Source organism: Pocillopora damicornis, chromosome 1 (genome assembly GCF_964200805.1).
Source record: "Pocillopora damicornis chromosome 1, jaPocDami1.2, whole genome shotgun sequence".
Classification (NCBI taxonomy): Eukaryota; Metazoa; Cnidaria; class Anthozoa; order Scleractinia; family Pocilloporidae; genus Pocillopora; species Pocillopora damicornis.
The window spans coordinates 33,241,362-33,267,215 of NC_142670.1; the positions used below are offsets into that span (position 1 = coordinate 33,241,362).

Here is a 25,854-nt window from a genome sequence, read left to right on the forward strand (position 1 = left end):
ATATTTGAATTTTTTTCAGAGTGTCGAAAAACGTGCAGGCTTTTGTGTGTCTAGAAAATATATCAAAGCAATGATGATAACCTTTCGACAAAAGAGTTTTATTTTCAATTTGTAAACTTTGAAGGGAATAAACAATACCATTTGCAAATAAAAAGACATTTGTCAATAAAAAAAAAGCTTTTGTAATATTTAATCCCTCTACGTATAAGACTGCCAAGTTTACATCGCTCTCCTTTCAAATGAAGATATTATCTAGGTGTTTCATTAACGACGGCTCATTATAAACTTGTTGCAAGATTGAATAGGAGATACCGAGTCACATTTTTCTTTGAATCGACGAGATGGAAAAAAGACCTATGTTGGCGATCGTACTCCTACTCATTCTTCCTTGGGTTAATTCTTTTGTCTTGAAGAAAGAAAATGGAGAAAAAGGTACGCTGCAACGGTTAATTACTTTTACATGTAACTGGACGACCTGATTACAATCTCCATCAGGGGCGGTTTTGTGCATAAGTAGCCTTGGTATCTTGCGCGTATCGAAGCTTGTTTCGCAGGGGTATGCTTTACTCTCGCAATCACATGGTCTTCATTCAGTACTTGCCTAATTCTTCTTATTCAAGGAAGACGGAAGTTCTCGTCTTCAAGCGTGCTGTTGAAAAGAGAAGAACCAGTCGCCTACCATCTCAGAGATCGAGATTTCTGATGCAAAGTTAACCCTTTCAAAAGGGATCATCTCGATGGGAGATGAAAATCTCCGCAAATTTAGCAGAGTATTGCCTAGGGTTTTTTGAGTATCCCAAAGAACTAGACCATCAGAGGTTCATTAAATGATTGAATTTCATTTCATCGTGAGTTTTAGCTTAGCAATTTCATATTTAATTCATTAGTTTGGCAATTTTCTCCTGTAAATGATGTTGGTAAATTGAAATGTCTCTTACTTGACAACGTCAGGATATGTTGACAAAATTGAAAGCAAACAAGGGAAATTCGTTTTCAACACATTTTATGAATTTTGCATGCAGCTTGGTTATGAAATACGTTTTACCATGGAAACTTATCTTTATATGGATTGCAAATAATGGTGTAAGTATACACGAAGTTCATATCTAAGTAATCAATATCATTTACCAATGATCTTAAATTCTCCAATCAATGGCAGATCCTTTGAAGCAGGATGATAAACCTCAGACAGAAAATATCGACGAAATCGCGAACAGAGGTAGTATTAAAACATTGTTTTTTTCCAGTAGTCTTGGTTCTTCAAAACATTTCAGCTGGGTCCAAATCTCGGGCCGGCAGATAAATCTGAAATCATATTTGTTCCTACTAGTTTGTTTCACCGTACATAAAAATGGTCTAGATCTGATTGACGCAAATTTTCAGAGTAAAATGCGGTAGAAGTACATGATTTTCAGGCAAGAAGGATGCTTTTTTATCAGCCAATACAGAGCAAAGGCGTAAAAAGTACCTACATTATACCGTTTCACAGCACTTCGTAGTGCTGTTCAGTTCAGATGAACACTGTTCTCATTTACTTCTTCAAGGCACATTTCACATGCTCTGTAAAATTCCCGCCGTTCGTCAACTCCCCATTTCTATAGAGTCATAGACCTCAGTTTTTTATTTGCTTCCTTTGCTGTAAATAATTCCGTTTGTTAATTATGCTTTGCAAGTACATACATGAGCGTTAACTTTTCATTGGCGTTGAAGTGATTTCTCAAAGACATTGTTCCCTGGGTTCATTTCTACTAATTAGAACATTTAGAAATCTTTGAAGACCTTTTTTATGAAGATAAAAATTTCCTTCTTATAAACTAAGGTCAAATAGTTGACAGGTAAACCATACTTTATCATATATTTTCACTAACGATGAGAGGAATTGTAAAACGAAAAGCTGATCAAACAAACTGACCATTATTGTGAAGGTTATCATGCAGAATGTGTTTTCCTTTCTCTTTCATAATTCTAAATATTAAAGGGAAGGAGGTAAAAGTTTGATTTCGCGTAATTAAAAGGAATTTAGCAAGTTAAAATAAAGGCCAGAACAGAGCTCGTCACGCCTCTGTAAGTGTCTTTACTAAGGATTGTCCATCAGCCGCATGAAACAGAGCGCTCTAGTTGAACGCTCACGAAATTTCCATCGATCAATCTTCCCCACTGAATCCTTAATAGGATTTTTTCGCGAATCTTAGAATCTCTGCTTATAGCATAGGATTTGAATAAATGATCAAACTGTTGATAATGGCATCTTTACTTCGAAGAATACGAGACAGAGCACGGGCGTATTATCGCTGTTAACATGGCCCACTTGAAACGACAGGCAGCAAGGGTGAAACGAGAGAGTGTCTTCAAGGAAATTGAAACTAACAACGAAGGTGAACCAAAAAAACACAATTTATTCAGGGTACAAGAATTATTGAATACATCCCTGTAAAAACGGACTATTATCAGCAAAAACACCAAAAACAATCATAAGTCTCAAAAGGCCCCTTTCAAGTAATTGATCGAAAGAGTTGGTTTTGTCCTGCCCTATGGGGAGATATAAGTACTCTAGGTCGTTTATTCTTCGGAAAACGAGATTAGCTCCGGTTGGATAAGTAATTTGGCTCGAGTTTTTTTTCATGATTGTCTTACAAATTGTAACAGTCAGCAAAATTTTCAGTAAGCATGTAAGTCTGAGGATCAATTAAACCTCAAATCATTTTTGTAAACGATTCCTTTTTTTAGAGAAACACCTCAAGCTATACCAAGGCGACATACAGCTTGATCCGGAATTGGAACAACTCCTTCGTATCAAAAAGGAAAAGGTCAAGAGGAACGCAATAAGAGAAAAAAAGAGGCTTTGGAATACAAGGATGATTCCTTATTTTGTCCCCAGTGAAATGAGTAGGTGAAAATTAATTAATCAGAGAAAAATTCTTGGCAACCCAAATACTTTTTTCATGTAGATTTTTTCCCTTACTGTTTAGCCTTAAGTCAAACCTTTACTCTTAAAATAGGCCTTTAACCACGTGCAAATTAGCTCAAAGCAAAGTAACTCGGAAGAAGTATTTTCCTCGGCCGTTCATGTAGAGAAATCTTCAAATTTAGGAATCTTGATTATCCTAAAGTTAAAAGGAATTCGTATTGAATGAAATATGTGTAAAGACGTTTTAGAGTACAAAGCTACCATAATGGAGAGATGATGGTTTATGAATTCTGATGGAAATAAGAAATAAATGATGCGAATAGTTTTCTAGGTTATTTGTTATTTTATTTTTTTTACTCTTCAGGTCACATAATTCCAAACCTTAATGAGGCGATCAAAAGCTTTCATAAATATACATGTTTAAGATTTGTTCCATACGACTATACACAACGCAACTACATCTTGTTCGGCAACAAAGATGGGTAAGTAACAGAACACTACCCGCAGTGAAAATGCATAATTTTGTCCAAGAAATTGATGATTCGAACGCCCCACACGCCCTTCGTTAATGTAAAGTGAAAATCTCAAGAATAGCTGCAGGGACATAAGTCATTGTATTCGGTCGGATTACGTTAAATACTGAGATAACAATAACAAGTGGCTAATTAATGAACTGTGAAACACAGGCTTTAGAAAAGTTACATCACACGAGTAGCATCAGGAAATAAATTACATAGAGCCCTCACTTATTCAGCCATCGAGCATTGAAGTATTCCCTTCTATTTTGCTTGTTTTTAAATTTACAGTTTTTAATGCCTTTCTTGAATACCTTTATTATTATTATTATTATTATTATTAAGAGTTTCTTTATTGGTTAGTGATTAGCAAAATTTATTATTGATCCGCCTATCTTATCACGTTGCTTTATTGACCGACAAGGATATTGACCAATTAATTATGAAACAATTTAGACTCTTACCCGAAAAAAGACAGGTAGAAATGTACTTCAGTTCTTTACTGGAATAAGCATGCAGACTTACCCAGTACTACTGTTGATTGCCCCATCAGGTGTTCCAGTATGGTTGGTATGCGGTATCATTCAAGTGGCCCACAGGCTCTTTCCCTGGGGGAGGGATGCGATTTTGTGGGAACCATAATACACGAGTTGATGCATGCCATTGGTAAAGAAAAATAGAATTTTGTCAGGCCTGGTGTACTTTTCTCCCTGACTTCACCCAAGAGTGAGCCACATCTTGACTGGCGGTGAATCACTTGAAAAACTATCCTCGGTAGTATCTTCTTAAAATGTCCTCTCAACCTAAACCCGATGAGCTGAGCTTTGAAGACGTAGAATTTTAAGAGGAAAACGTCATAAGTATTACATTCGGTGGTGCATGTGCAATAATCTGACAATGACACTTATCACTGAGTAATGTTGTAAAGGTCTTAAAGAGAATCTATTCCCTTTGCTCTTACTAAGTTAACTGAAGGTGTGCTGGAAGAACAGCTTTTTCGAGGAACAATATTTTCCAGTGTGAATCTTCCTTTCCAGACCATTCAAAACAGTTACGTTTTTGGACTCCACTAACTTTGTCATTGATGAATTTAAGCCTTTTTAATGTGTATGGTTTCTTTCAGGTTTTTTCCACGAACAATCCCGCCCAGATAGAGATAAATTTGTAAAAATCTATTGGGAGAATATTCTTCAAGGTATTAATAGAAATAGTTTTGGAATAGCAGTCGTCGTAAATGTCAAGTTAAATCACAGTTAAAATGACGGTGTGTTGGCTTTTTATTCTACGTCCAAGAAAGCATTTCCATTCATGTAAATTTCATTAAAAGCTTTGTGTTCATTTCAGGATCTTAAGTTGTTTCGAATTAATTTTTTTTCTGTAGTTGCTGTTTATTTCATTTTCTTTTTCTTTAAACATTGGTAGTAAAGTATCTGATTCACGAGGCATCTGTTACTCGAAACCCGTTCATAGTGCAGATCGCTAACCTCAAAGTTTTGGCGATCTTTTTTGTTTTTACTCTTCAGCGCTTCTGTCTGTGTATCTGTCCGTCTGGCCTTCTTTCTGTCTGTCTCTCTTTCCGTCCGTTTGCCTGTCCGAGTGTTTTTCTGCCTGATGTTCGATCATTTTAATTTAATTTTGAATCGTCAGAATCTGATGAGAATTCTTCCGTGCTTTTCTAGGTTTTTCTGAACAATTTGACAAGTATAGTTGGAGGACTATTGATGATCTTGGCAAGGACTACGACTATGAATCGATTATGCACTACGATCGAAGGGCATTTACAAAGAATGGGTCACCAACCATTGTCAACATATACAATGAGGCGATGGGGTTTGGTAATAAGGAAAAACGACTGAGTCAAAGAGACATCATCGAAATAAACACTTTGTACGACTGCCATACGAGTAAGTGATAAACATCATCACAGTTGTCAGTTTTCTCACAGCTGTTCACTTTATGAACCTGCTGGTGGAACATTTTCTGGGCTGCGTGAGTCGTAATCATGAACCCTCATTAGGGTCATGAGTCCAATATCATGGGTTTCTCATTTCCTAGCCTATATTTTAACAAAATTTTAGTAAAGCTCCCTTCCCCAGATCTGTAAATCCCGTTACGTTTTAAAAAATTTGCATGTCTTTTATTTCGAGCTGACATTACTATAGGAACGTCAAGTAACTGGCGGAAATCACCGAAAGAATTGTATTTGAATTACCAATTTTCTTAATGCCTAATGACGATAGATGCATATTATCTTTAACCAAGATATTATACACTGTGGTTTATAATCTCTTGTTTTGACCTTTTATCACAATTCTCCACTCCTACCCTTTGACAAGTATCAAACAGTCCTAGTGAATCTTCTAAAGTACAAGCTTTTGAGTTTTAGAGATAACTGAGCTTTGTGAATTTCAGCTACCCACCCAGGCTGGTCGTCCTGGTCGGCCTATACACCATGCGATGAGAACTGTTACAAGGGCAGGGAGCGATATTGCTATAATAACGGAAACCCTCAGTCCTGTCAAGGATCACCTAATATCTATGGCATCGAAAAGCAGACCACTAAATGCTCAGATAAAGAATGTTATGGTATGGATGTACAAAATCTATAGCTCATATTTCCCAATTTTGCCGACTAAATTTTATCCATCTCCAGCGCTGCTTTTTAACACATATCTACAAATGATTTGTCTTTTACTTGATAGTATTCTTAAAGGCATCGTACGGTGTTTTGCGTATGAATTCTTTCTTAGCATCCCTTGTTTTGAATGTGGGTCGCTGAGGTCGGATGAATAGTGCTAGGAATCCGAGTCGAGAGGTCTGGGCTCAAGACCTGACCTGGTCATTGCGTTATGTTCTTTGGCAGAACACTTTACTTTCACAATGCATCTCTCCGCCCAGGGACATAAGTGAGTACTTGCGAATTGTGAGGGAAGCCTTATGAATTGCTTGGGGAAACCTTGCGATGAACTGGCATCCCAATCCAAGGAGGAGGATTAGTACTCCTAGTCGCTTCACACGATGGAAATCGAGTGAAGCTCCCGGGGCACTTGGCTCTCGTACAAAATTTGCCTATTACAGACATTACCTGTGTCTCAATCACTACAGGAAAGCAAATCTCTCTGTAAAATTTTCCCTGCATCTCGAACAGCTATCGATGGTCATTGGGGTCGATGGTCAGACTGGTCAAGCTGCAGCGTAACCTGCGGTGATGGTTATAGAAAGAGGTACCGAAAGTGTGATAATCCAGCGCCTGTGCAGGGAGGTCTAAACTGCCCAGGATCGTCAACTGAGGCAGATGGGTGCGTCATGAGGAGATGTACTCTCGGTAAAGATTATTGACTTTGTTTAATACATGCCGAAATAAGCTTATGTAGTTATACCTTTATCAACGTGATCGTCTTGCCTATCGTAACCAGTTTCTTTACGCTACTAACATTACTTAGTTGGACACACTACTTCTCCAGAAGTTGCTTCATTTTTATGTCTATAGAAATGAAAAGATTGAATGTTCACTTGAGGACACGTTTCTTCTAAAGAGAACGATAAAACCAGCAATGACATCATCAACATTCGAAGATAAAATTCGTATCTACGTGTGGTAATTAACTTGTCAGACCATCGACAGTCTGATCGTTAGCCACGAGTCATTTAATATTTTAGTCAACGTCGTCAAATCAGGAAGATACTTTCCGTGAACCTTTTAGTGCCGAGATCACAGGTCACAATGCAGTGTATTTTCATTAAAGCAATTCAAAACCGTAATACTTCTACTGAAAATTTTTCTTACCACCGTTTCACAGAGTTTGATGATACTGACTTCGAATCAAATTTGGGCATGTGGACAAATGCATATGACGATAAACTAAACTGGCAGAGACATAGTGGCTACACACAGACACTGAACACTGGACCAAGCTCTGATCACACAATTGGTAAATATAAGCCACTTCTTAGTAAGAGAAGTAGATTATAAGTGAAGACGAAGAAAAGAGCGGGCGGGCGTGTAGCAGTTGCGGTCTCTGATGGAGAGGCCATCTTTCGCGCGCTTTTTGCTCTTCTCCATTGACTTAAAGCCAAGCGCAGGCCAGATAAAAACAATAAAGGCGAAACAGCATCAGTGAATTAATCTCATATTTTCTATGATCAATTAACAAAACGTGGGAATTCTTAAATCTTCGGATGACGAAGAAATGATATTTATTTGGCTGAATGTAATTAGTGTGAATGCAAAGGAATTACACTTAAAACTGTGAGCTTGGGAACCAACAATCCATTTTCTCATGACCGTGCAATTGGCCAAACATGACGAGCCAGACGTTCTTAGCAACCGAAAAAAGAGCTTTGGATCCTGCTGAGATCGAGGAGTTTTACTCCACGATCTCAGCTTGACGTCCAGCAGCTTGCAACATTCCATTGTAACAATATCCCTGCTACTGATCATTTATGTTACGCTGAAAGTGCGAACTTTCGCGCGAGCGTGTTATAATCCTGAAACGAGAGTGAGCGTTTATAATTAAAATTTCTATTTTGGTAATTAAAAACGTGTCAGTGAATGTATGCCACGTTTGGAGTGAATGACGTATTTTGGCTCTTTGATTTTTATCAATAGGCCGGGAACAAAAGCGAAAGCGGACGAGCCGACTTTATTTGCTGACTTCCCAAGTCAGCTTTCCTTTTCTGAAACCGCTCTATTTTCTGGACCGTAAACCGCCAGACAAATACGTACGTGCCAGCAAATCGATACTAAGAAAGAGTATAATAGACCCTTTTTGTTGAACGAATCTCGGATTTCGTCATTTTGGGTCATTTTTAACACTCACGCGAAATTCCCCCTTTTTTAAGTCTGCCTGAAATGAACAAGGGACGAACCGGACGCCACGACTTTTGCCTTCGATTAATGCACGCAACACGCTCACGCTACGACTACAAACGAAACGCGTATGTCGATCAAAATGAGAACGTTGCGGAGTTTGACGGCGAAATTTAGCCGTTTAAACCGTGAAGTAGTGCGAATTCAGCATGTTAAATTTTTGATACTGTAAAATTTCGGTTATAAGCCCTTGGCTAATACTAACTACTTAATAACCGGGCGCGAGGGCTTAACTGTAAAATTCCAGACTGAGGGATGAAATTTTTGCTTTATGAACCGAGCCTCTGGGCGAGGTCCATAAATCAAAATTTCAGCCCGAAATCATAGTATGGAATTTTACAGTAAAGCCCGAGCAAACAAGGTTATTAAGTTTTTTTTATAATATGGCTTCAAATAGGTAAAGCGCGTGAAATAGAGTGAACTTATACATTGCCTTCATTTTCCGTCACAATTTCGTCAGGATAATAAAATTCAGAAAAGAAATGTTTTTTCAGAACGCATAGTTAAAGAAGAGATACGTTTTTTGTTCAATTCCTTGCTTTTTTAACGAAGTTCCTTTCAGCGAAAGTCACTAAGTTCGCTAGGTTTTGTAAACCAAAACCGTGGCGGAAAAAATCTGCTATGCCCGTGGGCGTTTACCGGGGGATTACGGACCGCTAATTAACCAATCTGAGCGCGCGTGCTATCGCAGCCATATAATAAAACTTTGTAAAGGGTTTTGGGTAGGTTTAGCGGATTGAAAAGCGTTTAGAAACAAGCCATGGTAATGTTGATCTAAATTCGTTTTTAATTTAAAGTCATATTAAAGCAAAATTTCCAGTTAGCACTGTCATCCAGCAGAGGGGGGAAGCGGGGTTATCGGGGGGCCTATAACCGGATTGTTTTGTCTGCAGGTAGATAATCTAACCAGAATTTTACATTATACACTTCGGGTCGTTTTACACGGTACGAAATTATCGCAGTGTATTCAACAATTTCCCAGGCTGAAGTCGCAACACTTTATATTTTAAAAGCCAGCCGTCTATCATACTGCATTTTCTTTTATTTCAACCAGTACACGACTGAAATAGGACACATCCAAAGCCCGCTCTCTCCCACCCACTATATGATGCTAAAGTTCCCACTGAGGCAAGCTTTCACACGCGAAGTGAAAACACTTGGTAACGTTATCGATCAGTAGGAATGCCTGCGAGTGTGTTAATCGACCGAACTACATAAGTTGAATAAGTACGCTACGGTTTTTTTTTTTTTTTTGAATCATTGGTTCTCGCCCCCTTTTGCTTTTTGTTTTCGGCACCACGTTTCCGTATTACAATTCCATATTATTTGAAATGATCCCCCCCCCCCCCACGAAAAAAAAAAAAGAAAATTGGATGATGAATAAATTTGGAACTTATTGAACAATTATTTGTTTGTTCATTCAAAGAGGGTATTCTTACGTTAAAAAAATAGCCGAATAGCCGCTATGATGGAAAGGGTATTCTGATAATAGTAATGAAAGGTAGCATCGTGAGGGAATAACATCATTTTCCAGGTTCTCCCATACCATAATCTAACAGAAATACTTAACAATTATTCCACGAGTACGCATTGGATATGAGCTGGTAGATAGCCAACCAGAGGATTGAAGTTGGCTATAACCATGTCTTACCCAACACACGCGAACCAAAATACTTATTATGCTATATATCCCAGAAGCACTCAGGCATACAACTATGCCAGGACTTCAACTTGGGTGAACCAAAGAGGATATATAACACTTGCTAGAACTTCAAAACCATGTGCGAACCAAAGTACTTATTATGTTATATATCCCAGAAGCACTCAGGCATACAATTATGCCAGGACTTCAACCTGGGTGAACCAAAGAGGATATATAACACTTGCTAGAACTTCAATATCTTGTGCGAACCAAAATACTTATTATGTTATATATCCCAGAAGCACTCAGGCATACAACTATGCCAGGACTTCAACCTGGGTGAACCAAAGAGGATATATTACACTTGCTAGAACTTCAAAACCATGTGCGAACCAAAGTACTTGTTATGTTATATATCCCAGAAGCACTCAGGCATACAATTATGCCAGGACTTCAACCTGGGTGAACCAGAGAGGATATATAACACTTGCTAGAACTTCGATACCATGTGCGAACCAAAAGTACTGCTCATGTTATATATCCCAGAAGCACTCAGGCATACAATTATACCAGGACTTCAACCTGGGTGAACCAAAGAGGATATATAACACTCACTAGAACTTCGATTTACCATGTGCGAACCAAAATACTTATTATGTTATATATCCCAGAAGCACTCAGGCATACAACTATGCCAGGACTTCAACGCAATGATTTCAATCCAGATAATGAACAAGTAGATCTGCTGAAAAAATGAAAAGTGAACCAGACTTTTCTTACTCGTGCATTGTTCTTTGGTAACATTCCTTAGTTACTTTTCATGTGCAACAATATTGTTTACTTTCCTTATCACACTAAGTCAGTCAATTGCTTCCAGGGCTTGCTTCGGGTCTTTTTTTCTCAGCAGCTGTTCTGCGATATCGCTCATCACTTTAGCCACTTCAACATTCTGGTCCACCTGATCGGCGAATAAAGATGCAAGAGGCACCTGGAACTTATCGCAAACATCGCCGATCAAGGTCCACATATCGCTTGTACTGTACTGTCCGGGTTGTCCTTTGCCGGGTCCTGTGTGCCTGAGCTCAGCGTCGATTGACCGCCGTTTTTCACCTCATCTCGAAGGGCCTCTAACTGGGAAAGCGCAACTTCAAGTTCAGCCTTAAGCTTAAGATTTTCATCTTGACTCTTCTCGATATCCTCTATGGATATGGCTGACCTTGAATCGACTCCAAATACTGTTTGTACAGGGTCATGAATTTTGTCCTTGTTGTTGTCACGTGTGTCAGTCGCTGTTTGGCAATCTTCATTATCTTGGCCAATATTTAGGCTGTTGATGCCATCAACCAACCAACTGTACTTTTCTTCTTCGCCCGCTTTTAGTTTTTGCCGAAGTATCGCGGAAACAACGCCGAAAGAAGAGGCTATGAATACCTCTTCTTTGTGAACTAGTCGTCGATCCAAGTGCCCGCCATTTTTAAGATTCGAGAGTTGCACTGTGTTAAATTCTTTTGGAAAGCTTGACACCAAAGGGCTACTCGACATGAATTTTCCTACAGGAATGCCGCATATTTTGGAATTCAGGAGATACCAGTCCCTCGAATCGCTCGTGGAGTGCAGCTATTTTGCTCTTCGAATATCGAAGGCATCCATGCCGCACAGCACCTGATCGAAATGAGAACAAATTTCCCGCTCTTGCGAGTAATGTCTGAAATTCAACCTCAAGAAAAGTCAAAAGAAAAATCCAGCCCCTCAAAATAAACAGGATTGACGCCATTGGAGGTTGTACACAACGGTGTTAAGGTAATCACCGAACGCTCCCCTGTTGAAACCACAAATCGAAAGCGATGATAGCTACTGAGCCGGATCATGACGTCACACCATAGCAACCAAACCCCACGAATTTTTTAACATCCGGTTTGCTCTGGCTCGTCATGCAAAAAGGCCGCGTTATCAAGTACGATTATGAGGTGGTATATCAAATATTAACAATCTTTCTATTTTCATTGAAAAGGAACGTCCAGAGGCGTTTACCTCTATGTCGAATCATCTGCTCCTGCTCAATCAAATGACAACGCTAAACTGATAAGTCCATGGCTGAACCCAGTGTCTGGAGGCCAGTGTCTGAAATTCTATTATAACATGTATGGGAGGACAACGGGTGAGCTGATGGTGCGTATTGAGCCGGAAGGCAAGAGGTCGTATCTCCTGTTTTATGAAAAAGGCAATAAAGGAATGGGCTGGAAAGGTGTAACGAAAGACATAGAAGCAGGTGTGAGATACAGGGTAAGTTGTGTCTTGTACAAAGGAATCTGTTCTTTATTTCTAATAATATCATTTCGGGCGTGATCCGATCACGTAGCAAATCTGAGACATGCCCTCAACTAATCCCACCATAATTTGAATAGCTTCTGGAACCACGTCATCAGAAGCCTCCTGAGAAAAACGGAAAGCCACTCCCATCATCTCTTCAGGTCCTTTAACACCCCCCCCCCCCCCTCCCCTTCCCTCCCCTTCCCCCTCCTTCACTGGCGTTTTTAAGTCATGTTGGCTTTCAAGTCTAGGTAAGTATTTCGCATCACTTTTCATTCTTTAAATTTATGAGACCTCATGATGACGACAACACTTTCACATTGTCATGAATATTGCTGTTTTGGGGACTGTCTTTAAAAAAATGTGATGTTTCAAAATGGATGTACATTAAAATGCACCTACGACAAGGTACCCAAAATTGTAACCACGCGTAGTCATTCGACCTCCTCGACTTTCAGCCAAAAATTATCATGTATAACAATAGTGACCTCATGACTTGACCATAGGATCATAGCAAGTTAATCATTGTCTTTTCTTCAGCTTACAATTGAGGCTCGTATTGGTGGAACTGGCTACTCTGATACCGCCATTGATGATGTGTTCATCGACCTTGGACACTGCGGTTGGTAGGCACGTTTACAAAGAGAGTACATAAAAAATCACTTCGTCGTCTTCTTAGTTCCTTTTTATTTACATTTTTTTCTAAATAGAAGCCCGTGTGGGCCCATACGGGTCTCTAGACAAAATGCCGTAACTGTAATGTGCTAAAGGCACTCAGCTTGTTTGTGAGGGGTGGGGTGGGGTGGGATTGAGGATACATTAAATTTTAGAGTTGCAAATATTCGTGAAAATGGGGTAGTTGGTGTTATCTTTTATCATTTTGGCGCCGTAGTGCACATCTTACCTTTTTTTTTCCAGGTTGTCAGGATACCTATTATAGCGGCTGCCCTAAGTGGGCTGCTGCAGGAGACTGTCAGAGCAACGAAAAATGGATGAAGGACTTTTGTAAAAAGAGCTGTAACTCATGTCGTATGTATTTTATATATATTACATGTCGGATGCACAGTTAAACAGGTCAAATTTAAGGAACAAGTAACAATAACAGTTTCGTACATTCTGAATGCAGTTGTATTTGATTCTACCAGCGATTAGCTGTCTGGACTCCGACGTTACCAACTGCCCCAGATGGGCTTTTCAAGGGGAATGTGACACCAATCCATGGATGAAGGATAACTGTAAGAAAAGCTGTGGTGTCTGCGGTAAGTATGGAAATTATTGCCCTCCCTTTTGCTCTCCTTTTCCTTTACTAATGCGCTAAAGTATATATCATTGCCCTCTCAATGCCCTCCCCCTCCCTCCCTCGAGCCTCTATTGTCTTGCTCAACAATCCAGTAATATTTTAAACCCGTGAGCAGTGTCTGATTTCATCTCCACACACCTGATTGAGAACACGACCCTGCGTGGAGTTTTGCTCAGGAAACTTGGAGTGACGTTGATGATCAAAATTGATCAATTCTAGGATGTAAAGATGAATCTAGCAGTTGTCCAGCCTGGTCATCAGGTGCTTATTGTGAGACGAACACTGATTACATGTTGGCAACCTGTGCTTTGAGCTGTAAAGTGTGTGGTAGGTAGATACATCTTTCAAACATTTCTGTTAACTAGATTTCGGGAAAAAAAAAAGGAATCCAAAATCCAGCAAACAATCAAACAAAAATCAAGGAAAACGGCTAAATGAATTACTGCATGAAGCTTTTATAACGAATGAGTAGCTCTTCTTCTGATATCAAATATTCTTTTTAAAAAGGCGCCGCAAATAAACATCTTAGAAGTACCCATCAATCGACGATTTCAAAGCTAAATCCTAATCTTACTTTCCGTAGAAGAGACCAAATCGTAGACACGAAATCGATTCTGCATGAATATAAAATCATCAGTCAATAAAGAGTGATTTCCTGTCAAAACACCATTCATCTGATCGAAAAGAAAGCAGTGGTCACTTCGAGCAGTTATGGTGATTTTATTCTCAAATTTAGCTGCAATTGAACAATTCCTAAAGCCTGAGAAAATTCTTGAATTCGGCCTGATTACCAGTAGATGATTCGGAAATGGACTTGGATGTGATCCGAGAAGACGACAGGAATAGAGCTAAACTTTCAGCCCATGCCCCCCAGATAACGGCCAGGAGCGGGTTGGTGTAAGCGGTGAAGCCGTATGGCCTATGTTGAAAGTATGAAATAAAACGGATGATCGCCACAGGTAAACTGCACTTGGCAATTCATGAAAAAATCAATAATTCATTTCATGGATTACTCGCTATTTCTCTCTTACAGTTTGGATCACTTAGACAATAATCTTGGCCCCATTTTCGTTTCTTTTCACAATACTTAAGTAAAATCTATTTCTGAGCAATTGTTAATGCTTTTTTTTCCTGTTTATCGGTCAGCTTGTAAAGACCTAAATCCTAGCTGTCCATCATGGGCCGAACAGGGCGAGTGTGGCAAAAATCCAACTTATATGCTTGATAACTGCTGCCGATCGTGCCGTAAGTGAAAGTTAACTTTCATTTTATATATTTTTATCTGTGTTAGAAACATGCCTTCCTTTTCTAAAAAACCAAATTCACTGACATTGATGGTTCATGTACCCTTCACAATAATCTACTCGCCAATATAATTTATTCCAAACGGAGTTTATCAAGCAAAAATTACCTATAGCCAAAGGAATATTTGAATTGAAAGTTGCCTTTGTTGACGGAGTTTTAAATATATTAACTTCCATCTCTTATCACAGCCTTTTCCGTTTTTTGACAGGATGTAAGAATTGGGTGAAAGATGGAGACTGCTCTACCTGGGCTTCGGCAGGTTACTGTAATTCAAACCCATCGTATATGCTTATCAATTGCAAGGAAAGCTGCGCTGTATGTTAGTCAAGGCAAATCATAGCACTCACAAGATGCTTAATAATCAATTGAACGCCACTGGGAACATATGGAGCACTTTTCAACTGAACTTCGCGAGAAATCTGGGTTCGCTAAAAAATAGTGATTAGCTTTAATTCGTAGATATTCCTAGAGAAACATAAAATGAAAAACTATATTCGCGCTAAGTAATCTACCAACCAGAAACAAAATCAAGCTCAATAACCATCTAGTTAGTCAAATTTTCCCGCGTTTCCGACAGCTTGCTTGTTTTTATATAAGCTTTCGTTATCTTCCTCACATATTTCTTTTTGCTCTGACTGGACTTTTCTGCAATTTTGATTTTTGTTTTCAAGATGCTCAGTTGAAATGTGCTCTATCTATTGAGCCCTCCAGTCATATCAGCATTTAAAGATTCGTTTGATAAAAACCTACGGTGAAAGGGTTTGTGGTATACACATGTATTACGGTGTGCAATGAATAAATCATAACGTTACTGCCGTCTCAGATTATAATTTTCAGAAAATTTTTTTTGTCTTAATTTCTCCTTTTTCCCTCTTGAAATGTAAGTGATTTTTTCCTTTCTTTTTTCGGTGTGTTTTCGTTGGGTTGTGAATTGCCTGGGGGCAGGTGCTTATTAGCGCGCGATACAGAACGAGCAGGAAAGCCAGAGCCGTCAACTCAACAAAACGAGCACCGTGATTGGTTGATTCTTGGTCACGTGCCCCTGATCAAATTCAATTGTATCCTGACCGGGATACAATTGACTCTTTAAAGTCAAGTATCGTGTTTGGCTCCGTCAGATAATTAAGGGAACATATTGAAAGCTTTACATGACAACAAGTTCCACAAGAAACTGTTGCATTGGATTGGTGGTATTTCTCTACCAGTAAGAATGTTAAACGAATGAAGAATCACCAGAATTTCGGTAAATACTTTTATAAAAGAGAGTTTGATGATGGGCTTATAATTTTGCTGTGAAGGTTGACGCGGGTTCATTAAAAGTTCACTTCTTTCTATACAGAATATCGTGCCGAGACAGCCATAAAGGAACATGATAAACATGTCCTACGTGCCTCAGCTCGAGTTAACTTTCTCGAGCTTACCCAAACACCGTAGCATCCATTTTGGGACTCGTTGTTTAACATACATATATATATTTGTTGACGTTGTTGTTTCATGGATATAAATTCAAAAGAAACCAGCCAAGAGTTAATTGTACTGAAACAACTCACATATCATTATTTTCATCCTCTATATGGTTTAACAACCTAAAATCGATGAAAATTTAACTGACGCCTAATGAATAATTTCAATATTTATTCATTCAAGACCCAAGTGTTACAAAAGCATGGTTTGATCATGACACTGCAACCTAGAAGCAGCACGGGGGACAGTGGTTAAGATCTGATTCCGCATACCAAGAAAAACTGCTGAAGCACGTTTTGGCAGTTATTTAACGCAGAAAACTTGCTCGAAAATTCATTTTATATCCAGCATGGAGAAAGAAAGGAAAAATAGGGGCAAAATTTTCTTGACTATTGCTGTGACCGTTAACATTTTATTTAGTGTCGTCTCTATCGGGTTCCTTATTTACAAAGTACGATGGTTAGAGGAACAGGTGTTTCAGCTTCAGAAAGACTCATCAAAGACAGGCCAGACAAGAGAACGACAAAATGAAGCCTGGGATGACTTAGCACATCGAAGAAAAAGAGCTGCTGAGTCTCTAGGAGAATCAAAAAGCTGCACTACTTGCCACAACGCTTGTGTCAAATTATTTGGAGTAGGAGCTTCGGCAAAGGTAAGTGCTATAAAACTATCTTGGCTAAAACGTAGCCGTCATTCTCGAGTGCGACGTTTGCCAAAGTCAATATAACAGGTCAATATGACAGCTCGGCCTTGACAGCAATCGAAATTATTAAATCTCTGAAGTGCATGTTATTTTGCTTTTGGCTTCCTAAATCAAAAGGCCCCGGCAGGATACTTTTGGACCTGTTATTGGTCTTTTGTTTGAAGTTTATTAATTCATAAATGCCTAGCAGTTCGAATAAGTAAAAGGATGAAAAAAAGCTGTTAAAAAAGGTATCATAATACAAGCTGCGAAATTCGAAACTCTAAACTATAAATTAGGTGGTAATTTAGTGTTAACAACTGCGTTGAAAACGTAAATTGGCTATCACTCTTTACGGTGGTCAATTTACGTTTCCAACTCAGTTGTTAACCCTAAATTACCTGCTATACTCTCCCACCGACGCAGCACCACTGTTTCTTTAGAAACTTACCCCCTTTATAAAATTGCTGCTTTGAGAAATGAAGAGATAATAAAGCAATTGTTGAAACGGTCGGTTTTAAAACGTGGCATGTTAAAAGGTCGCGCACGTCTTAATGAATAAGTAGTTTCGTGCGGTGCAGGTAATAACTTATAAAGGCGGTGAATGTTGTCATTTACAATTGTGTCAAAAGTGTCTCACGTATTTCCCGCGTCGTTTGTACCTTTTTTAGGTTACTACTAAAATAGGCAACAACACAGATCAGCAGGTCATCTGCATGAGAGGTGAGTATGACATTCATCCCTAGTCACAGCAATTGTAAATCCTTCTACCGTATCGTCCTGCTTCCTGTTGCTTAGCAATCATTGCGAGGCGATGTTGAAAACCATAGGTGGAAATCTTGAGGTTTGCACGGGTCACGTACATTTCAGTAAGCAAATCACGTCTCACGCTAGTTCACGGAATTCACTAATCACGCTTGCCTTTCCGAGTAGAATTCACGCTTCACATATTGATTTTGGCCCTACTAATACACATGCAAAATTTTAAGCATGCTTCTTGGCTGATAACACATCAATTAATCCCAAATAGTGCAGAAAGTTGACATTGAGTTCAGAAAGTTGAAAGTAAATTGACTGACAGGTAAGTCGCGAAAGCATTAACAGGGTGAACAGGTGTGGAGAAAGTAACAACTTTGCGTGACGCGTTACTAAAATGGCGGCCGAGAATGCTGTCACGTCGGTTAAACTAGTAACGTATCCGCTGAGATTTCGCAATCTGGATAGCCCTTGTATGAGAATAAGTACTCATGTAGATGTTTATGAGCCCTCAGAAGACGATAAAAGGCCTTTTGTATGGTTATTAACACGATTTCGAGTTAAACTCGGTGTTAATAAATACGAGTAAATTTTTCTAAATTTGGAATAATTTAAAAGTGCTTATTTTACCAAATTGCAAGAGAAATCATATTATTATTTGTCAACAATGTAACTGAAAAAAAAACTGAAAAAAAAACCCAGCAGAATCCGAAAAGATAGAAAAATTTACTGCAACACAAATTGCTGCTCATCTTACCTAATGATGGGATAAACGCTTCTCTACATAAAAGGAGGACAAAATAATATTCATGATCTCGTCAAGCTTCGTGATACTCGTGTGGCACAAGTCGCCGGAAAAATCAAACATATTTTCATACAATTCACAAATATTAATAATAGATAAAAGGGAAATTGTGGACTTACCCTATGAGTCGTACCTGTAAAGAACACGAAGAGCTCAAAGATTTCTTAATTTGGAAACAAGAAATTATCAACACGTTCGTTTTTCTATATTTTATTGCAGGAGCTCAAGGACCGCAGGGTAAGGATGGGCCCCGGGGACGTCGGGGCCGCCCAGGGTACATTGGAAAGGCCGGGAAAAGAGGCCCTCCTGGAGAGCGAGGCCTTCCAGGCCCCAAAGGAAGACCTGGAAAGGCTTTCTCTGGAAATACGTCACAGCTGATAGAGAGTTTAGGTAAGAAGAAAGCATCTCGTTATTTCTCAATCGAGGATGGTGCTCTCACACGCTCATAGACTTTAACCTAATCTTCAGTATCTCAAGCTTGCTAATACAGCTGCCGCTCCTACCCTGATATGCATTTCTATTAAAGACGGTGGAAACTTACAAACAGAGTTGGGGAGGCCAAAATAGGTGATAAACTGCTTGGAGGAATACAAAAATTTTGCGACACAATCTCGGGTAGATAGAGAGCTTCCAAAAGTTTTGCGGCAACGGGGAATTGTATCGTTTCTCAGTGAAAACGTATTTTGAATGTGATAAGCCCATGGAATCATAATTTGCCGCACTGGTTTTTCAGTGGGGTCCAGTGAAGAAGAGCTGCAAATGTATTGAAAATGGATGGAAGATATACACGTTCTGTTTTTCTAACCACGTTCTGTTTTTCTAACCACGTTCTGTTTTTCTAACCACGTTCTGTTTTTCTAACCACGTTCTGTTTTTCTGACCACGTTCTGTTTTTCTAACCACGTTCTGTTGATCATTTATTCATTTAGATGTACCCAAGATAACAAGGAAACCACCATCCAGCTTCACAGCGAACGAAGGAAGCAGAGTGTCCTTTTCCTGCGAATCTGTGGGTTTTCCCAAACCAGATATCACTTGGTATAAGGATAACGAAAGGATGAACAGTAGACATTTTAACAAGGAGAAAGGGGAGATCACTTTTTCTAGTGTTCAGTTCAGCGATCGAGGCTCCTATAGGTGCGAGGCAAGGAATTTCTTGGGCGTCGATTCTGTGACTATAGAGGTTGCTGTCGAAGGTATGCAAACTTCTTAGGCGGTAGATTTTGTCAATGCTAAAACTCAAATGGGTTTGATTTGCTTTTTTATTTAATTTTCCATCGGTTTATTTGGATACATGGAGGGTATTACATTTTTTTTTTTTTGACAAATAAAATGTTTCCTGAGATTTTTTCAGATAATTTCTTTCAGTTCGACCAAGATTTGTTCAGAGGCCCGAGATATATACCACCCGGGCTACGAAACTTGGGAGACGACTCTATCATGTAACATCTTTGGTTCTCCTCCGCCAAGGATACAATGGACTCGCTCATTTCGGCCTTTACCTGTCGAGCGTCACGTGGTGATTGGAAAAGATTTGGTGATCAAAGACACTCGGCAGGAAGACAGAGGACCCTACATGTGTCGCGGAGAAAATCACCTTGGTCACGTGTATGCACTTATTGTGCTCGTCGTGAAACCTGTCAGTAAGTGATTAATGTGCTGATGTATTCGCAAGCTAAAAAATTAGTAAATATGCATTTGGCGTGACTAATAAGATTTAAGATAACAGATACCTAACTCCCTGTTTGAGGTTGGACAGTTACAGCAATCAAAGGCTCCTTAGAACTACCTCGTAGTTTTTCTCAATAAATATCATTCGGCTAAGTGGTGAGAACTTCAACCCTTAACCATCTCCTTCCACTATCTCGTCAATATCGGGCATCATCGTAAGCTTCTTCATGACTTCTGAATTATCCTATCTCTCCTTGGCGCACGAGTCTGTAACCGTTTAAGGTCAAACCTTGGTTATGAGGGAGGCTAATATAAGAAACTGGACAGCGATCTGGCAAAGCTGACTCCGAGCAAATTACGTAGAGCCTGGCAAGTAAACATAATCGCGCTTTAGTTCTATCGAAATAGGGATAGCGTTTTGCATCTTTTGAGTCATCTCAGCCACGTTCATATTTGATCATCATAGAAATAAATAATTGTTGGCGATAGTTCAGCAGTGTTATATCTCTGATAATCTATGATAATTCATGCAGTTCAACTGACCGTTCGGATCGGTTGATTTTTGCATTCTTTAGGAACAGTTCGTGCTCTCCTCTCGAACTTTTGACGCTATGCGCATTGTAGCTACAAGGTTGAGTTTATCAAATAAAGCCCTGGAAGGTAACGCCTATTACGAGCTCTTTTTAACGAGCATCCCAAAGTAACGTTGTCTTTGGCATAAGATAAACCAACGGTTTTGTTCCTCTCCTTTTTTCTCTCAAAGCTCCCCCGGTGATCACCACTGCACCATCTTCCATTCTTAAGGTAAGAAACATCTTTGAGAAAGTAACTCTGCAATGTGCTGCCCGTGGTTCTCCTGTGCCCAGTCTAGAATGGAGCAAGGATGGAGTGGTTATTTCAACTAATAGAACTTCAAAGACTGACGAAGAAGTTAAAGGAGAACTCGTCATTCGGCGCTTTAGTCCTTCTGATCAAGGAGTTTACAAGTGTTTCCTGAAAAACTACGACAATGGAACTGCAGAAACTACTACTACACTGGGTAATATAAAACGGGTTAAGTTTAAAAGTTAATATAGTTTCAAATCAGTCTTTTTGAAGAACTGTTTTCTTGAAGTACATAAAAAAAGGGAAAGATGTCGGTAGAGCAACGAGGACATATATCTCAAATCATGATCAATACGATGCACACATTTAAAACAGCACAGGGAAATATGGTTCACAAGCATGTCGCCTCCATAACAGGCGTAATTTTGCGCCTTTCATTTTTTTTTTTGGCGCTTTTCGGGTGTCTGGAGGTAAACGCGAGGCGAGCACGAAGTGCGAGTAACGCACATTTCACTTACAACCTCACAATTAACACTTCAAACTTCACACTTCATATTTCACCTTCAAATTTCCCACTTCAAACTTCACACTTCAAACTTCGCACCTCGGGCCTCACACTTCGCACTTCAAACTTCGCGATCGCCTTACGCTTGCCTCCGTTCGACGGAAGTAAGCAAGACTTTTAAGTCTGTTCTGCAGGCTACAATTATTCTGCGGCGTCTTGTCTAAGTAGGGTATCCCTATCAATTAACTAAAAATTCCAAAAATATGTCATGATAAAGAAAGTTATAATTATTCATTCTGATAAAACTTATTTCAATGTCTAAGGCAGTATGCCGTATCATATATGGCAGCAGTTCAATGGCAGTGTGTGCATTTTCCGGCTCTTTTAAAATAATGGCTTAAGTGCCAGTCATCATCGCCAAACTGATGAATAAGATGAATTAACTGATCGATTGAATGATCGATTGATTGATTTTCAGAGCTCGTTGGATGTGGAGACCCTGGTGTCCCTGTTAACGGATACAAGGCTGGAGAGAATTATTGGGGAGGAGAGATGGTGACTTTTGCGTGTGACGCAGGATACCACTTGGAAGGACCTACAAACAGACTGTGCTTGGAAAATGGCAACTGGAGTAACGTGATGCCGACATGTTAGAGCAAGCTATTTTTGCCCCCAATCGTCCTCAGTCTTGCCGACACATTTAAAATTGATTTGGTTATCTCTCTATTTTACTATTCATAACATGAATTATAAAAATAGTTCCTTATTTCCACTTTTCATACTTGCTATTAAATACCATTTTGTGTCTTTAAAGCCCGAAAAATTACCAACTTTCCCGTAAGACCTAGCCAATAAATGATGAATAGGCTACTAAAGGTTCCAAAAGAAGGAATACGAGAGTTGCATGTTCAATTCTGTTCAAAGTTGACAAGTTCTGCCCTTTTTTGGAATACTTCACTTTCGACACACAAAATGACTAAAATGATATTGCTTTATCAGGAGGATGCTGTACACAGTTTATGGATATTCTCTACTCTTTTTCTAGGCCATCGTCTGTGCGAAGAACCTGCTCCAATTGAAAATGGTTACAGGATAGGAAATAAGTTCTTGAAAGGCAGAAATATCACTTACAAGTGTAACAAAGGATACCACCTCCGAGGACCACAAGTCAGAATTTGTAAGGAGAATGGAGAATGGACCGAAGAACAACCAACATGTGAAGGTGAAATTGTCCTCCCAGTTTTGAGTTACAAAAAGTTAGTTTTGTCTTCGTTTTTGTTTTAGTGCTCGTAAGACTATAAGGAGAAGTTAATAGAGTGCGGTATTGAGAGACAAAATTTCCTTTGTTTTTTCTTTCAAGTATCGGCAAACCCCTCCGATCAATAAAAGACTCCAAGTTATCCAAACCTGATCGCCTTGTGATATCTGTCATTTTTAGGTCCAGTGTTCGAGCACTCAGAAATCCTTCTAAACAAAACTGAATACTGGGAGCTCCTTAAAGGCTGGCTTGGTCCTGCGTCTTCACTTCCAGCCAAGTGGAAGCTTTGCTACAGAGCAACTGATCATGGATGGAGCTCCAGTACATTCCACTCGCGGTGTAACAGCTTAGGACCAACGGTGACGTTTATTAGAGTGGGAGAGTACATATTTGGTGCATACACCGACAGGAACTGGCGTAAGTAAAGAAATAATTTACAATTAACCGTCAGCTGAAGACTTGGTCTAAGAGGCTCAAAGTGAATTAGCCTAAAGAAGTACCTTTAACCTTTTGTACCCTGAGAGTGACTGGCATCTAATTTCTCCTTACAACAACATCCTTGAATCAAACATAAAGTTCACGAGAATAAAGGAAACCAACACCAACTCAAAAGCTGTTGATTGTTAAACAATTTCTTCTCGTCAGTACTTTTGGAAATTTGTAGATAAAAGTATGCAGAACATGCATGCTAACATTTGGGTATAAAGGATCGTATGCGACTCATACTCCTCCTGGCTTTTTTCCCTATATAGATTCCGGTAGTTCTTACACAGACTCGACCTGGAGTTTCATATTCTCTCTTAAAAATAATTATGGACTAGAACCATTTAAGCTCCACGTGAAAATCTCTGTCAATGCCATATACGGAAATAACGGTTATGGACCTACATTTGGTGGTGGACACGACATTTACATCGCGAACTCTGCAGGTTCCAACACGAATTCCTACACCAACTTGGGTCACAGCTATGTAACTCCGGCTGGGTACAAATACTCTGCAAGTGACACGAGAAGCCTGTTGGCAGGCACTTACAATTTCCAGCCCCATGAGGTGGAAGTGTTCTATCAGACTCACAAGAACTGATGTTGGTTACAAAACCCAGATGAAGTTAGCGATTTCTCATAATAGATGTAAACTTTTTTCATCAAAGGAGGTGCATCACAATTCAAGCATCTTAAGAACCTCAGCCTAGATCTTTAAAGTTTGTCATTTTCAATTTGTTTCGATTTCGTCCCTACCTAACCATCCCTGTCTACTTTTGGTATATCTTTTCCTTAGCGAAACGCGTTAATCTCTAGTATTTTTAACCATCTTTGTGTTCTTTTAGTTTATCTCTCCCTCTCTATCTATCTAAGATAATCCAACAAACATCTGGAGCTTGTGGTGATTGAGATCTTAAGATCTTACGAACAACGGTCAGGGTCAGCACTAATAGTGATGATTAACAATTTTAAATCAGTACGGCTGGCCACCTGTGAATTTTTTTCAACCCTTTGATTCCTAAGAGTGACGAGCATCTAAATTCTCCTTCCAATTATTCAGGCATGTTACTCGTCTATACAGCCGTTGTTTCGTCACTTCAAGAAGCATATTCTTTGTCACGCGACGGGCATTGCGGTCAAACAACGGCTGCTGCAATTCCCAAATACATGAAAATAATGTTTCATTTCTGTTAGTGAAAGACAATGCAGACACTGTGGGCCGGCACAAGTACAGACTGCTTCGGCTTAAAACTAGCTTATGCTATAACAATCGAATCGCATTAAACAGCAGTTCAGTTGACCTCAAATTAGACCAAAACAGTCTATACTTCCCGTGCTTTCTTTAAAGTGACGAAATGTTACCAAGAGCAATTTTTAAACACGCGTGAAAAGCGATCCGGGATTGCTTAGGTTTTTCCTTACTCTGATCTGCTCTGCAATTGGCCTATGAATTTTCGCCATCCTCTCGACCGATCCAAATAAAAGCTAAACCCAATCACAACTTGTTCGCTGGCGATTTCCCTGCGCTTCAGAGGATGGCTTGTTTCTACTTAAGTTCTCATGGGCGCCTCGAGATCGTTACCTTTCTTCTGATTGGACGTACTGATTACTTAAGTTTTGAAATTCGAAATTCGCTCTAACTGAGAAAATTAATCCAATTTGGGTAAAAGCTAGCAGAACACCACATGAATGCAGTGTGTACCTTGACAACAAACTCGTTGTAAACGGCTGTCTTCTTGTTATTCCTACGATGAATGGGTTTGTGAAATATATATGGTGTGCAATTAATAAATCATGACGTTTCTGCCGTCTGGTATTTGAATTTTCAGTATTCTGTTTGCAAGTTTATTATCTTCTTTTTTCCCCTTTGGAATAAAAGTGGGGTGCTTTTTTTTTTTTTCCTGTGTGCTTTCGTGGGGTTGTGATTGGCCTGCGAGTAGGTGCTTATTAGCGCGCGATACAGCACGATGAGGAAAGCAAGAGCCATAAAGCGAGGTCATTCTTTGAGAGGTCTTTGAAGGATCTGGCACTTGCAAGACACCTTGGAGACCCCTCTTAAAATTTTTCGCATCGCTCATTAGCTCATGAAAAGAGCACAGGAATTAATTTGACTTTAATACTTGTAATTAATTTTCCCTAGATTTTCAGGGCGATTTGATTCGTTGGTACATGCGAATGCGTTCAGCGTCTGTTGAAGCCCTATTTGGGACAATGGCCAACGAGCGAGCTTTCGTTTATGGGCATTGTCCGAAAGCAAAGCATGCCACAATGAGCACGTCGTTTTTAATCGAACTAGAGGTGTTTTAACTCTGAGCAATCTAAGAAGCAGGCAGTTTTTCGTTTTAATTAAGTTTATCGCGAGAAACTGAAAGCAGTCTCATCGTGTTTATTAGTATTTAACAAATAATTTCTTACCTCTCTTCACGCTGTAATGATCAAGACAAGATTGATATGTATCGCTACTTTCTTTGAGGTAGATAACGGCTTTTGGGTGTAGTAACTAAATTTAATCATTGGCTGGTTACCTTGGCGTTGTCATAGCACCGAACAGGAAC

At 39.4% G+C, this 25,854-nt stretch overlaps 2 protein-coding genes and 1 pseudogene across 2 annotated transcripts; 2 read left to right on the forward strand and 1 right to left on the reverse strand.

Moving 5' to 3' along the window:
• The first annotated feature begins 185 nt into the window (after positions 1–185).
• Positions 186–15,667, forward strand: LOC113679496 (uncharacterized). The gene is made up of 18 exons (XM_089190484.1): positions 186–432; positions 1,160–1,219; positions 2,262–2,375; positions 2,728–2,886; positions 3,273–3,390; positions 3,977–4,089; positions 4,547–4,618; positions 5,103–5,327; positions 5,836–6,009; positions 6,572–6,748; positions 7,224–7,355; positions 11,947–12,218; positions 12,786–12,867; positions 13,164–13,274; positions 13,391–13,504; positions 13,765–13,872; positions 14,692–14,790; positions 15,059–15,667. The coding sequence occupies exons 1-18, from the start codon at positions 342–344 to the stop codon at positions 15,172–15,174; spliced, it is 2,337 nt and encodes a 778-aa protein (XP_089046610.1). The 5' UTR covers positions 186–341; the 3' UTR covers positions 15,175–15,667.
• LOC149053405 (uncharacterized) lies at positions 9,318–11,869 on the reverse strand (annotated as a pseudogene).
• A 908-nt stretch (positions 15,668–16,575) lies between the features above and the next one.
• Positions 16,576–25,126, forward strand: LOC113671034 (uncharacterized). Its single transcript, XM_089190490.1, is given in 11 exon segments — positions 16,576–16,966; positions 17,668–17,719; positions 18,777–18,947; positions 19,487–19,753; positions 19,926–19,954; positions 19,957–20,200; positions 20,992–21,267; positions 22,037–22,207; positions 22,604–22,780; positions 22,997–23,233; positions 23,569–25,126. Coding segments are annotated over 11 exon segments (2,259 nt in total). The 5' UTR covers positions 16,576–16,663; the 3' UTR covers positions 23,901–25,126.
• Positions 25,127–25,854: the final 728 nt, after the last annotated feature.

Excerpts from the sequence above, each read along its gene's own strand:
- LOC113679496 (XM_089190484.1), top strand. The coding sequence starts at position 342 with ATGGAAAAAAGACCTATGTTGGCGATCGTACTCCTACTCATTCTTCCT. Across the intron at positions 4,619-5,102 it reads TTGGGAGAATATTCTTCAAG|GTTTTTCTGAACAATTTGAC; the intron begins GTATTAATAGAA and ends GTGCTTTTCTAG. Across the intron at positions 5,328-5,835 it reads TTTGTACGACTGCCATACGA|CTACCCACCCAGGCTGGTCG; the intron begins GTAAGTGATAAA and ends TGTGAATTTCAG.